The 15,346-nt window shown below is 44.9% G+C and overlaps 1 protein-coding gene across 1 annotated transcript; it reads right to left on the bottom strand.

Moving 5' to 3' along the window:
- Positions 1 to 13,278: 13,278 nt before the first annotated feature.
- Positions 13,279 to 15,345, bottom strand: SERTAD1 (SERTA domain containing 1; the record flags this gene model as incomplete). The annotated part of the gene is made up of 1 exon (XM_044268963.1): positions 13,279 to 15,345. A coding segment is annotated over one exon (594 nt), but the record flags the coding sequence as incomplete, so codon positions are not given.
- Between the last annotated feature and the right edge of the window lies 1 nt (position 15,346).

A 15,346-nucleotide genomic window follows, 5' to 3' on the forward strand; every position in this document is an offset into this window, starting at 1 on the left:
TTTTTATTTTTTGTCACAAGTTAGCGGAAAATTATGATTTTTTTTTTTCTTACAAAATCTCATATTCCACTAACTTGTGACAAAAAATAAAAACTTCCATGAACTCACTATGCCCATCACGAAATACCTTGGGGTGTCTTCTTTCCAAAATGGGGTCACTTGTGGGGTAGTTATACTGCTCTGGCATTTTAGGGGCCCTAATGCGCGAGAAGTAGTTTGAAATCCAAATGTGTAAAAAATGCCCTGTGAAATCCTAAAGGTGCTCTTTAGAATTTGGGCCCCTTTGCCCACCTAGGCTGCAAAAAAGTTTCACACATGTGGTATCGCCGTACTCAGAAGAAGTAGGGCAATGTTTTTTGGGGTGTTATTCTACGTATACCCATGCTGGGTGAGAGAAATATCTTTCTAAAAGTGAACTTTTCCCATTTTTTTATACAAAGTTGTCATTTTAGAGAGATATTTCTCTCACCCAGCATGGGTATATGTAAAAAGACACCCCAAAACACATTGCCCAACTTCTCCTGAGTACGGCGATACCACATGTGTGACACTTTTTTGCAGCCTAGATGGGTAAAGGGGCCCAAATTCTAAAGAGCACCTTTAGGAGCCAACATCTGGTCATTGAAGTCCACCCCTCCCATGAGCAAATTATAGTCGTGGACCGAGAGGGGCTTTTCAATCACACTGGTTGCTCGTTCAATTTGTATTGTCGTGTCTGCGTGAATGGAGGAGAGCATGTAAACGTCACGCTTGTCTCTCCATTTCACCGCGAGCAGTTCTTCGTTACACAAGGCAGCCCTCTCCCCTCTTGCAAGACGGGTGGTAACGAGCCGTTGGGGGAAGCCCCGGCGACTAGGTCGCGCGGTGCCACAGCAGCCAATCTGTTCAAAAAACAAAAGCCTGAAGAGGGGCACACTTGTGTAAAAATTGTCCACATAAAGATGGTACCCCTTGCCAAATAAGGGTGACACCAAGTCCCAGACTGTCTTCCCACTGCTCCCCAGGTAGTCAGGGCAACCGACCGACTCCAGGGTCTGATCTTTACCCTCATAGACACAAAATTTGTGCGTATAGCCTGTGGCCCTTTGACAGAGCTTATACAATTTGACCCCATACCGGGCGCGCTTGCTTGGGATGTATTGTTTGAAGCCAAGGCGCCCGGTAAAATGGACTCGTCTATGCAGATGTTTTGCTCAGGGGTATACAAATCTGCTAATTTGGTGTTAAGGTGGTCTATGAGGGGCCGAATTTTGTGGAGACGGTCAAAAGCTGGGTGGCCTCTGGGACGAGAGGTACTGTTGTCACTAAAGTGCAGGAAACGCAGGATGGTCTTAAATCATGTCCTGGACATGGCATCAGAGAACATGGGCATGTGATGAATTGGGTTTGTGGACCAATATGACCGCAATTCATGCTTTTTTGTCAGGCCCATGTTGCGGAGAAGGCCCAGAAAAGTTTTAAATTCGGAAACTTGGACGGGTTTCCACCGGAAAGACTGGGCATAAAAGCTTCCTGGGCTGGCGGCTATAAATTGGCATACCGATTTGTTTCTGCCACGACTAAGTCCAAGAGCTCCGCAGTCAAGAACAGCTCAAAAAACCCCAGTGCCGATCCGATCTGAGCTGTCTCAACCCCAGACTGGGCGGTGAAAGGGAACTACTGGTGCGGCTGAAGTTGGGGGCTGCCAATCAGGGTTTGCCAGCACCTCAGGGACTCTAGGGGCTCTATGGGCCTGTCTGTACGGTGGCTGCGACGGGGGAACTACTGCACGTGCCACCGTACCAGCTTCAACTGCCCTTCTGGTGCTCGACACTTCACCATGTTCTACGGCAGTGCTGGTACTAGTTCCAGGATGGGCTGCGCTGCTGGTGTATGCCTCACCACGTAATCCGATAGCGCCAGCCCCACTCTGCTGCCCTTGAAGCGGATCCTGCGCAACCTGTGGTCTAGCAACACGGGGCCGGGTACGCCTGGTGCTATCAGGGACCTCAACCTCCTCGTCCGAACTTTGGGTCAGACTGCCACTGCTTTCTACAGGTTCGTATTCTGACCCACTGGATTCGTCAGATGAGGGTTCCCATTCCTCATCCGACTGGGTCAGAAGCCTGTAGGCCTCTTCAGAAGAATACCCCTTACTTGCCATTTGGTCAACTAAATTTAGGGGGTATTCCCTGAGACTACCCAAGAAAAAAAGCAAGCCTGTCTTACAAATGGGAGGCTAGCGAAGTACCGGAAGCCGCTGCGATTGATAAAAAATATCATTGTAAAGTGATTGTGTAGTGATAAGAAATAAATACATTTTTTGTCACTGCGGCGGGGCGGGCGTGGGTGAACACACGTGTGGGCGACCGATCAGGCCTGATCGGGCAAACACTGCGTTTTGGGTGGAGGGCGAGCTAAGGTGACACTAATACTATTATAGATCTGACTGTGATCAGTTCTGATCACTTACAGATACTATAAAAGTACAAATGCTGATTAGCGATACGCTAATCAACAAATCAGTGACTGCGGTGCGGTGGGCTGGGTGCTAACCGACGCTAACTACCTAACCAAGGGGCCTAAACTATCCTAAAACCTAATTGTCAATACTAGTGGAAAAAAAAGTGACAGTTTACACTGATCACTTTTTTCCCTTTCACTAGTGATTGACAGGGGTGATCAAGGGGTGATCAAGGGGTTAATTGGGGTGATGGGGGGTGATCTGGGGCTAAATGTGTGGTGTTTGTTTACTCACTGTGATGCCTGCTCCTCTGCTGGAACCAACCGACAAAAAGGACCAGCAGAGGAGCACAGAAGCCATTTAACACATTATATTTATAAATATAATGTGTTAACTGGCTTGTGATTTGTTTTTTTGAAAATCACCAGCCTGCCAGCGATGATCATTGGCTGGCAGGCTGGTGACAAATGCGCATGCGCGGGCCGGCTGTGCGCGTAATCTCGCGTCTCGCGAGATGACGCACGGATGCGTCTAGGAGGAATGAATCGACCGCCTCTGGACCGCGATCCTGCGTTAGGCGGTCCGGAGGCGGTTAAAGGGGTTGTCTCACCTCAAACATTGGTGGCATATGGTTAGGATATGCCACCAATGTCAGATAGGTGCGGGTCCCACCTCGGAGACCTAGAACGAAGTTACCAAAGAGAATGAGAGAGCACCGCACATGTGTGGCTGCCCTCCGATTTATTTCTATGGGAATGCCGAACATAGTAGAGCATACTGCCCCCCCAATGTTGGGTGCACCGTTCTAGAGATAGGTGCGGGTTCCAGAGATGGAGGTAGAACCTGCCCTCTCTGACATTGGTGGCATATCCTCATAGCTCCCAACTTTTGGGATAGTCAAAGAGGGACACTTATGGTTCATTGTGTGAAAGATCCATTTTATCTGCATATCTATACACTTCAATAGTTTTCAAAAATGATCTGAATATAAAAATGTATAAAATTCCAATTGCATCAAATAATGAAATAATATACAAGGCGAGCTCCAATATGTACATGGGAACCAGAAAAACACTTTGTGGATCCATATTGTAAATATAGTGATGAAAATCTATGCCTCAGATCAGAAAAAAGGGACATTTATGGAGCAAAGGGGGATAGAGGGGCTTAGGTCAAAAATATGGACTGTCCCTCTAAAAGATGGACATTTTGGAGGTCTATATCCTAGAGATTTGCCACCAATGTTCGAGGTAAGACAACATCTTTAAGTATCACTTATGATATTCTGAAGAACACAATATCTACTTCCTAAAAATCGTTGAATCTAAACTTGCCGCTATCCACAATTGAGATGCTATGGAGAGTCCGACAGTAGAAAAATGTCCGTCTCCATGATGTCCTACAGTACGTCATCTGGTGTCTTAAGACGTTCAAGGAACATTTCCACGCACACCTTTGAACAATATGAGCAGCATGTCTTATAGGTTTTGAATTTCAGTGCACCTTTATGGGCAAATCATTTCCAAGACTTTCCTCCAAGGCATGGCTCCCGGAGGGGAAACTATCCTCCAAATAGGTTTACTCTAGACTATGATACAGATGATTTGTTCTTCTACCCAGTTCAGCTCCTGCATTTATTAGAAGCAGATGATACGACTCCCTTGTCCTTAAGAGAGGCTAGAACTCCCCAATGCAAGAAAAAGAAAAAAAGAAAATGAAGCAAGGATGACATCAGAGGCATCAAAGGATATATAAAAAAAAAAAAAAAAAAGTCTCCCATGAAGAATGTGAAGCACGTCTGCTTCTGTCAGGGCGCCCAGGCCCCAGCCACGCCTCTGCTCCAGCGATCTGGACCCATAAAAGGCAGCAGTGACATCCTGAGCCAGCAAGGGTGGGGGAGGCTGCTGTGCACATTTCACAACCAGCAGCAGCAGCAGGAAGCAAGTTCTTTCTGGAACTAATGTGCGGCCACTGCTTGCAGAGTCCCCAGAAGACTATGATGACCCTCCTAATGATCCGCCGTACTCTACCTTCATAACATACATAATTGTGAGCATTATAATTATACGCTCTAAGGCTCCATCTACCTGGGCTCATAACCTGCTCTGAATAAGCGCTAACTTATGACATAGCAAGTTGATCGGGACTCCTTTATCTCCATTTACGTGGAGGAATCATCTGCAATGATCTTTGGTCCCCATATAGCTGGCCTTAGGCCTCATGCACACAACGTGGGTCCGCCGTGCCTGTGTTGCAAACACTGGCACCAACTGGCACCGGCACCAGCATGACTTCAATGGGTCCACGATCAGGAAGATGCAGGGAAATATGGGACATGTCCTATGTTTTGCGGCGTGGCGGCACAGACCCAGAAGGCCATGCCTCCGCACCACAAAAGATAGAACATTTCCTATCTTTCACCACATCTTGTGGATCGCGGACCTCTTGAAGTCAAAGGGTCCACAAAGTGGTTTGCGACATGGGCCCGGCAACCCCATGGTTGTGTGCATGAGGCCTCAGGCTGGCCATACACATGAGATAAAAGTTGGCTGTAATGGGTTTGAAAACTAGCTTGAATGATCATTTCCGATGGACTTTAGTCTGCACTTCATAATAACAAATCATTTTTTTCCTAAAATAGTGGCTGATAATAAAAAAAATATACTCACCTCATCTACTTGCTCGCGGAGAGGCTGCCGCTCCTGTCTTGATTGAAGAAAACCTGCCAAAGGACCTGTGGCGAGCGTGATGACCTCACCGCGTGATAATGCTGGGCACGCGTGGTCACGTCATCATGTTCGCCACAGGTCCTTCTTCAATCAAGACGGGAGCGGACGGCCTGTCCGCGGGCTAGTGTATGAGGTAAGTATTTTTTTCAAACCCCTGATTAACCCCTGACGGGCTAAATGTGAGTCACAGATGCTGCGATCAGTGTCGAATGTGGCATCTGAGAGGTTAAATGATGGGGGGGGGCAACGAGATCGCCGTTCCCCATCATTGCGCCTACTCCATATAATGGAAAGCATTTATTCGTAACAAATATAATTTCTTGTCGAAGTTCGGCGATGCAGCTGAATCTAATTTTTCAAAACATTGCTGATCTCTAGGGGCAATCATTGGGAACCAACGCTTGTTCAGACAAGAAGAGAGCCCAATCTATCACCGGCTGTGAATGGAGAGGTGGCTGTGGATGTGCGGCTCTCTCCATTTGCTTCTATCGCCTCCTGCTAAAGAGAATATACTCACGAATACACTGAGCAGTTGCACTTGTGTCCATGTTATGACATCTCTAGAATCCTCTCTTTTCTTCCTGTGGACTGTACAAAAACTCTCCTTGTTGCCTTGATCCATTCTCGTCTTGATTACAGTAACTCACAACTAATCGGTTTGCAGCTCACCAGACTCTCCCCTCGCCAATCTATCCTGAATGCAGCAGCCAGGCTCATCTATCCTACGGCTATTCTGATGCCATCACCCTGTGCCAATCATTATATGAATGCCTCCACCCTCACTACTCAAAAATCTCTACCCTGGACAGTATAGGATTCAATTTATACTTGTCACTCTCGACCACAAAGCTCTTCACAGGGCTGCACCTTGCTACGTCTCCTCCCTCATCCCTATCTACCACCCTACCTGTGCTCTACGATCTTCCAATGACTTCCAATGAATATCCTCCATAATCTAAACCTCTCACTCCCGTCTCCAAGACTTCTCTTGACCTGCTCCAGTTCCCTCGAATGCACTACCATAAACAATCAAGTTACACCTCAACAACCACAATCTCACTCGCCCTAAAAACACTTGGATGGCCTAATCTAACGCTTCTCCATTCACCCCTTTCAACATTATTCCTTGGAATATGATCCCTTCATCCAACATTTTCTACCACACCACATGCACTCAAAAACTGCACACAAACATGCGTCTCTATAAGTACTCCTCTACTTAGTGAAGATGGCTGGACCGCTGGACCAATGAAGCACTTTTTGCCTTTCATGTCACCCCTTCTTCCTCATAGACTGTAAGCTCTTGCCAGCAGGACCATCACTCCTATTGTTTGAATTGTTGATTAGTTTGTTACTTCATAATGTCCCACTTTATCATGCATCCTCTTATTGTATAGTGCTGTGAAATAGGTTGGCACTATATAAATAAAAATCATTATTATATTTCTATAGCTGGCACAATTGTTCTGCCAGATCCAACAATCATGAGAGCTGTAGTTGTAGAAGCCATCCCCTTCAAGTGCCATTGTCATAGGAAAATTTATATTATTGACTTGAGCTGCTGATCGGTGTATCTAGAGCTTATAATGAACAGATTACATTACAGGGAAGCTCAACCTGCGGCCCTCCAGCTGTTGCAAAACTACAACTCCCAGCATTTCCTAATAGCTGTAGGCTGTCCAGGCATGCTGTGAGTTGTAGTTTTGCAACAGCTGGAGGGCCACAGGTTGAGTATCCCTACTCTTGTACAACAAATAGAGGTAAGGCTAGTTTCACACCTAGGGCAGCAGATCTGGCACTGCAGGATGTAACCGGAATGCCTGCGGGCCCCATTAACTATAGTGGGGTCCGGTGGAGATCCGGCAAAAATGCAAAGAATTGGCCGGACAGAAACCGCTGCACGCTGCGGTTTGTTTCCTCATGAATCCTAACATTCCGCCCGGATCACAATGCCACAGATGCGAAAGTAGCCTAAACTGGAGTATTATACAGCCAGATGTCTCACCGGCCACAACTGGTTTTAAGATATCTGCCCATGCTTGGAACCCCTGCTGCGCCCTAGTCCTGTTTCAAGTCTCCTTGCCGATCAGCTGACAATGGTGAGTCAGTCTTCTGAACACCCCTGTAATCCACCATTATTGCCTGCAGTTGGCCACTCATTTTTCACTTAAATGGGACCCCTACCAACCCGATATCGAGGACCTATCTGGAAGAAGCCTTTAAAAACCAAATGCTGTGTTCCCAGTCGACACAGAGATGTTGATGAGATGAACGTCCTGCATCTTCATAGAAGACTAGTTTTCTGGCAGAAGAAAAAGTCACAAACACCATGTTTGCAACTTTTTAAACGCCATTGAGACAAAATGTTGTCACAGGAGGCATTTCTATGGTGCCATCGCCACTTTCCAAAAAGGGTACATGGTGAGTTTGGGGAGAGGATGGGGCCCAGCACATTAACGCCAGTGAAGACAAGACAGAAATCTAGCTGCCTTAGGAAAGTGGATCCAAGCCACACGTGCAATGAGTTGTGTACGTAACACCTTGATTAAAAGGATTATTCAACCCCTATAATGACCCCCCCCCCCCCAATGCCCGGGCCCCTCATATAGATTATACTTAACCCGCTCCCCGACACCCGCGTCACTCCTGATGCCCTCACAATAAAATATGAGGCTTTTCCACTGAAGGATCACCGTAGTCAAATGACAGCATCTATTCCGTCTCCTCTCCCAGTTTGACTATCAGAGCTGTGGCCCGGTTTACAGCAGCCAGTAGTTGTCTGTTGACTACAGTCTGTGAATTAGGTCTTTAGCCAAGGGCGGACTGGGGAAGGCGTTCTCCAGGAATTAAAAAAATGAAAATACTTGAATATTATTTTATAATAAATATATTTACAAATACCATCTATTACTTAGGGTCCATTCACACGTCCGTAAGTGTTTTGCGGATCCGCAAAACACAGACACCGGCAATATACATTCCGAAATTTGTGGACCGCACATCGCCGGCACTATAAAAGAAAATGCCTAATCTTGTCCGTAATTGCGGACAAGAATAGGACATGTTCTATTTTTTTGCGTAAACGGAAGCACAGATGCGGAAGTGCGGATCGGCAGATGAGGATGCGGACAGCATATTCCGGCCCCATTGAAAATAAATAGGTCTGCACCCGTTCCGCAAAATTGCGGAACGGATGCGGACCCATTTTGCAGACGTGTGAATGGACCCTTAGAATGGCTTGTTTTGTCTAGGGAGCCATCATTAGGAGAAATAAAATGGCCGCCGTCCTATTAGTACACACAAAACCTGACCTAATCACACAGCAGGACAAGTTACTTCACCACAATGAGGCATAGCGCTGCCTCCTCCTCCTCTCTGCTCTGCTTGTCAGGAATCATGATCCTGAATACAGGTGAATCTCTGTGGGAATGGAGAAGATGAGGAGACATGACAGGAGGTGGGGATGTGGCTAATGAGCAGCAGCACTTGTTTACAGTCTCCATTACCACAGCCTGTCCTGTCCGCCCTCTCTGTACTTCATGTCTCCTCATGAACTAAATTCCCCAGAGATTCAGCTAAAGTTCTTATCATCTGTATTCAGGATCATAATCCCTGCCAAGTAGAGAGGAGGATGAGGATGAGGCAGCTCTTTACCTCAGTGTTGTAAAGTAACTTGTCCTCATGTGTGAGCAGGACAGGTTTTGTGTGAATTAATGGGACAGCGGCCATTTTGTTTCCCCTTGATGACTATTCTCCAGACAAAACGAGCCATTATAAAAAATGAAAGGTATTTTAGAATATATTTATAATAAAGTAATATTTAAGTATTTTCATATGCTCACTTCCCGGAGAACCCCTTTAAAGTGGCCCTGGAAAAAATACTAAAAGTGGCCAATCTGACCCTGTCTGTAGCTGGAGGGGGGCTAATTTGTCAAGAGGTCTTCTGGCTCATAAGGTCATTAAGAAACGTAAACCTGTAAATTGTTGTATATTTCAGTAAGTGGAGCTGCACTCTAAATCCAATTTATAAAATTCTGAGAAGTAAACTGGTGGTGAGCCATCAAGACTTGGCATCAGCGATCTGAGCTCTTGTTTCTTCTGTAAACGGAGCCTCTTTTTGACATCCCTCTAGGTCTTCTAAGGTCACAAGTCTGAGCTCATGGGTGAGCCTAGATGTTGTATCACCGCAGTGTATCAGCCTGGCAATGTCAAATGAAATCTGTTACAAGATGAAGGATCGTAAATTTACAGCCTTGTCTTGGGTTAGCAACTCATGATATCTTTTGGAGACTGATATGGATATGTTTCCTTTGCTGGCTTGATTCATTTTTTCATCACATTATACACTGATCATATCCAGGGGTTATGACCACCCTGCAATCCAGCAGTGGTGGTCGTGCTTGCACACTATAGGAAAAAGCTCTGACCTCTCTGGTGGACAGGACAGTGGTAGTTTTTTCTTCGACCATTGCAGGGTGGTCGTAACCCCTGAAAATGAGCAGTGTATAATGTGATGGAAAAATGAATCAAGGCAGCGAGGGACAATATGGACAATCACAATACATTAGTAAGTGCTTTGTATTAACTTTGTCTACATGATAAATGCTATTTACTGAAGTGAGACAACCCCTTTAAGGTCTTCTGCAGGAGCAGGTGGTTCGTGGACTCGGTATAAAAGCATGAGGTTCTAAATCTATGAATTGTCCTCTCATAGAAATAATACAGTCAGAAATATTTTTGGGCAGAGGTTCTTAAAATAGCATTTACTCCTGCTGGCTATGTACCGACAGCTGTGACAGCTTAATACATAGCCTCCTGCAGGCAGCAGCACAGGGTGCGATGGTCATTCTGTGCCCAGTTAGAAATCTTGTCTTGGTAATATTCTGCACGAGGCAGATGCAGTATGGTACAGCATTCACCAATGAATCACACAGCAAAATATCTATGCAAAAGATCACAAATGTTGGATGTAGGCAACGCAGAAGGGTTTAGAAGTCAAATATCAAAGGACTGTGATGGAGTAGTCCTAGGATGCATGGTGTCGTGATGATCGCAGTAAGGCCTCTTCCAAACGTCTGTGTCATCCATGAAAATGTCCGTGTGTCCATATTTTGCCCTGCATGTGTTGTATGTATTCCACATACACTGCTAGGCTGCAAATTAAAGGGGTATTCCTTTTTTTATTATTATTATTATTATTATTACATAAGAGGAAATCATACGATTTTGTAATATACATGTATTTAAAATTCTGCATACATACCTTTCCTATGTCAGGCAGTTGCCTCTAGGCAGAGGAATGGTATAGCCCAGGGAACAGCAACCTCAGGCACTACAGCTGTTCTACAACTACAACTCCCAGAATCCTCCTTTTGCTTCTATAGGAGTTACAAGAACCGCTGAGTAAGTGTGCATGTGGGGAGTTGTAGTCTCAGAGCAGCTTGAGTGCCAAAAGGTTGCTGATCCCTTGTATAGCCCATGTATCAGTAATATGTAATGCATCTATGGCCTAACTAATACATGGCATCAGTTGTTGTGTGACGCTCTTTACCCCCTGACATTCCGTATGCAGTGTTGCATGACATTTATGTGCTGGGTCAGCACACAGGACACATCCATGTGATAACTAGTGGTGGGATCATGATTTTTATTGCGGTTATTACAGTAACTTTATCATTGTGTCTGTAGTGATTTGTAAAATGGCTGCCTGTCTTTAAGTGATGTTATTATGATGTTAATAAAGTTTAGTTAAAAAAAAAACAGCACACAGGGATTTGCTTTTACACTGACAGACATGGGGTGCAGCTGTTGGTAGTAGTACTGTATATACAGTATATGTTATGTTCCTTAAAGGGGTTCTGCACTTTCATTTAACCTGATGATCCATCCTCTGGATAGATCATCAGCTTCTGATCAGCCGGGGTCCGACACCCGAGACCCCCGCCGATCAGCTGTTTGAGAAGGCAGCTGCGCTCCAGCAGCGCCGCTGCCTTTTCACTGTTTACCGCTGGGCCGCCGGCCCACTGACGTCACGACTTGTATCAACTAGCGTGGGCAGGGCTAAGCTCTGTTCATTTGAATGGAGCTTATCCGCGCCCACGCTAGTTGATACTAGTCGTGACGTCAGTGGGCTGGCAGCCGACCCCGGCCAATCAGAAGCTGATGATCTATCCAGAGGATAGATCATCAGTTAAATGAAAGTGCAGAACCCCTTTAATGCACTACTATTCACCTGTTAGATACCTGGGCAGTTACCTAAAAGCCAGGTCACATGATACTTGTGAGGGTCACATGACAGTTCACCTCACTGACGCCATGTTTGGTCCCATCCAGCTGTCCTACGGATGCATTTTACAGGACTATAATGGACTGCACCATTTTTCTTTCTTTAGGGAGAGGTAAATGCATGGATATAATAAAGGTCTGCAAGCAAAATTTTAAATAGATGTAAATTAGAAAATTATTTGACATCCTATTGTCTAAAGAAATAAATGTAATCATTAAAGGGGTTATCCAGCAAATCATAATGATAACCTACCCTCAGGATAGGTTATCATTATCACATCGATGGGGGTCCCAGTCCCGTCACCCCTGCCGATCAGCTGCTTTAGGGAGCTGCAGCGATCACAGATCTAGCATAGTGGCTGTGCTTGGTATTGCAGCTCAGCACCATTCACTTCTATGACCAATGAATGGTGACGTCACATGGCCTAAGAAGAGGCCACGGCGCTCACTGAGTGCCTGACCTCTTCTAACACCCGGGACCCCCGCTGATCTGATATATTTATATTTTATACCGGATAGCCTCTTTAAAACTGGAAAGCCTCTTTAATTTCCAGAGCATATCCTGTCAGCAATGCCATCCGCGTTTGGTCTAGGGTTTTCATAATGTGCATGAGGGATCGTGGTCAAACTAGGGCATGCTTCCGTGGAGTCAACCCACTGTCTGTGGAAAACTACCAATGTGCAAATACACACATTAAAGTCAATCGAGACCACGAACAGGACACACTCATGATTCACTAATGTGTGAAAGAGGCCTAAAACTGCTAAATTACTCTTTGCTAATGTTCCTCTCTTCAGAAGAGAAATCATACTGTGGTTGATACCACCATGAAGAAGAAATAAGTCCAAAGTAAGTTCCCCCTGTGAAGATATCATATCATGCTCACTGATAACACCTGACCACTTGGGTGGTGGATTGTTGTTAATTTGCGCCAGGTGTAGGGTTTCTTTGTCCATCGTTTTGGGGAGGCAGTCAGTGTGTCTTTCCTGTCTGACTTCCACAGGAACTTGAATTAAGTATGTGGTGCCTTTTGGTCTGACTTCCACAGCAGATGTATGGGAAAGGGCCTGACATCACGTGTGGATTGCATTAGGCCCCCTGCTGTTTATTAGGAGCCATTTAGCCTGTCTGGCTGAAGTGGAAAAGCTGTGTCATCAGAATGACATTATGTAGTCAGATATAACTGACAACCAATGATGGGACAGAAATGATTATCTCCCACCAATCTTAGGGGGCCAATACACTGAAATGGCGGTTGAGGGAAATAAAAGGGCGGCTGCCCCTGTTATCAGCGGCTATTCTACCGGACGTCAGCCTAGGGACTACGGTTCTAGTTGGTGGACTTCTTGCCAACTTTGAAAAGTTCACCTGTTGATACTGCTTCACTGACTTCAACATTCTAGTTGGTGGACTTCAGAACTGCTCTTCTGCCCAACCTCGAGCCTACAGGTTTGGTTGGAGATCTCCCTCCCCGAAGTCGCGGAGGTTTAATCCCTGGCGAATCAGCGGAATCTGTACCCTTGCTGGGACTGTACTGTATGCTGCTAACTGTTGGTTATCCAATAAAGTCTTCCCTTAGTGTTGTACCCTCACCCTGTGCACAGGAAAGGAGCATGGGCGTTCGGTGGTATGAGCCCTGGCTCTGCTCGCCGGAGGACAAGAGCACCCACTGACCCTTGTGTCTCCACAGCCCCGTAATCACAGAAGTGAATAATTCTATGGTACACAGAACACATGGTGTAGAGACGGTCTCCTTATTCCAAAATGTTGTCGAATTCTTCTTCAAGACGAGTAAATCAAGCAGAGCACCGCCACTCCAGTTACAAAAAATCCATTTTATTTCAATCATAAATATTCACAAAGGATAAATAATAAAGATATTCAAGCGTTAAATTAAGAAAATCACTTCTGAATAAAATCACATAATGTCAATAAATACCATCACCAGACATCTTTATGGCGAAAAAGGCTGACAAAAAAAGTACACCTTTCTTAAACCGTGGACAGATGAAGGCCCCGCTGAATTTGAGTGAAAACCAAAGTATTAAAAAAAAAAAAAACACTGGAAGATCACAATAAAATAAATATGGAAAAAAACCAATGACTTAGTCGAGGTAACAGCACTGGCCTCTGGACTAGTTGCTGGTCTATGTTCAGGAAGGTGACAGCAACCCCAAGCATTGAATTTGGAAAGGGTTTGCCATGAATACAAGGTGACGGCGAGTGGCTATGGCTTCTGAACCGCTATGGGTTAAAACATGTTTCATCAAAATCATATGAAACATACAAAGGATATTGCTTAATTTCAAAAGATTTTAAAATCGGCTTTTGTAGAGAAAAGCTACAATCATTAAGAAAAAAAAAGAAAAAAATCGGTGAATTGATTTCTACCAGCCACCGTTACGTTGATAACGAAATAGCAATAAATAATTTCTTTCATTGGAAATAACAGATTAAAAAAATGCCAATCTGTGAGATTAACCGGGTAATATAGAAATGTAGCATGATTAAGGCAATCTGAAACGATTAAGCTTAAATTAGTTGTTTTCTTAAAAATATAGATTTATATATGTCTATATATATATATGTCTTATATACATTTCATATGTGTTGGGGAAAACTGCCCCAATGGCTTCATCTCTTCATTTAAAAAAAACACTCCCGTGAAGGAAGATTCACAAAATGATTTAGCAATTGGTGCAGTTAACATTTCTGAAGAGTTTTGAGGGTTTCTTATGGCATAGGTAGGCAGATATGTGCATTCAATAGTAGCTCTTGGTTGTTCTTTAGATTTGTCTTTATGCTAAATTCGACATTTGCCTCCTGCGGTTTAACACTTACTTTGAGATTGTCGAAATATTGAATAATGCCCTCTCCTCGCCCTCAAGGAAAACCATTTAACGGGGTTCTCCAGGAATACAATACTGATGATCTATGCATGGGGTAGGACATCAACATCTGATCATGAGGTGTCCATCTCCTGGCACCCTCGTGATTAGCCATCTGAAAAGGCTATGGTGCCCTGGCGGGTGCTGCAGCCTCCTCACTGTATAGTGGCCGTGCTGAACATAGGCCTAGTGACTTAGGCTGATCGTCAGGGGTTCTGGGAGGCATCCCTCCACTAATCAGATATTGAAGACCTACTCTGAGGATGGGTCATCAGTATTGTACTCCTGAAAAACCCATTTAAGTTCATCTGCTCAAAATAAATTAAAATTAAGTCCTCTTGTTATTTACAATAGTGTCTTGTTACAAGATACATCATTATGTCCATTAAAGTCCTACTGGGATTATCAGCAATTTTGGGTTCCCACTAGAACATCCATCAGATAGTCCAAGTCGCTAAGTTCCAGCATAGAGTCCTGTCCGTCAGACAATGTCTTCTCTTCTGTCTCGCTCACACTAGAAAAAGACTTGAAGTTTAAAAGGTTACTGCTCGCCCAAGGGTCACTGTCATACATGGAAGTGTCAATGTCTTCAAATATGTCCTCCAGGTTGTCACCAAGGAGATAGGTTGAAGAACTTAGGAAGTTGGATGTGGGCGTAAGCTTACCAGATTCTTCTCGGCTTCCATCTCGGCTGAAGTCTTTTGGGGAGCAGAACTGATCATCATCTGTCTGGGGAAGTGGAGAGCAGCTCAATCCCTCAAAATTGTTTAAATCTTCAAGAATGGTGGAAATGGAGGAGTATAAAGATGCATCCATAGTGGAGAACAGGGCATCTTCTCCTGGGATCTCTAGAGCTGGTTTCTTGCTCTCATTAATAAATGTTTGGGAGTAGTCTTTTCTGGAGTTGTCCTCCGCGGATTTCCACACTCCTGTGGCACTTGATTCAGTTTGCATATTATCCTGAAGACGTCGCACGGTGTTGGCCACCAGCACGAGATGT

Source organism: Bufo gargarizans, chromosome 9 (assembly GCF_014858855.1).
Source record: "Bufo gargarizans isolate SCDJY-AF-19 chromosome 9, ASM1485885v1, whole genome shotgun sequence".
Classification (NCBI taxonomy): domain Eukaryota; kingdom Metazoa; phylum Chordata; class Amphibia; order Anura; family Bufonidae; genus Bufo; species Bufo gargarizans.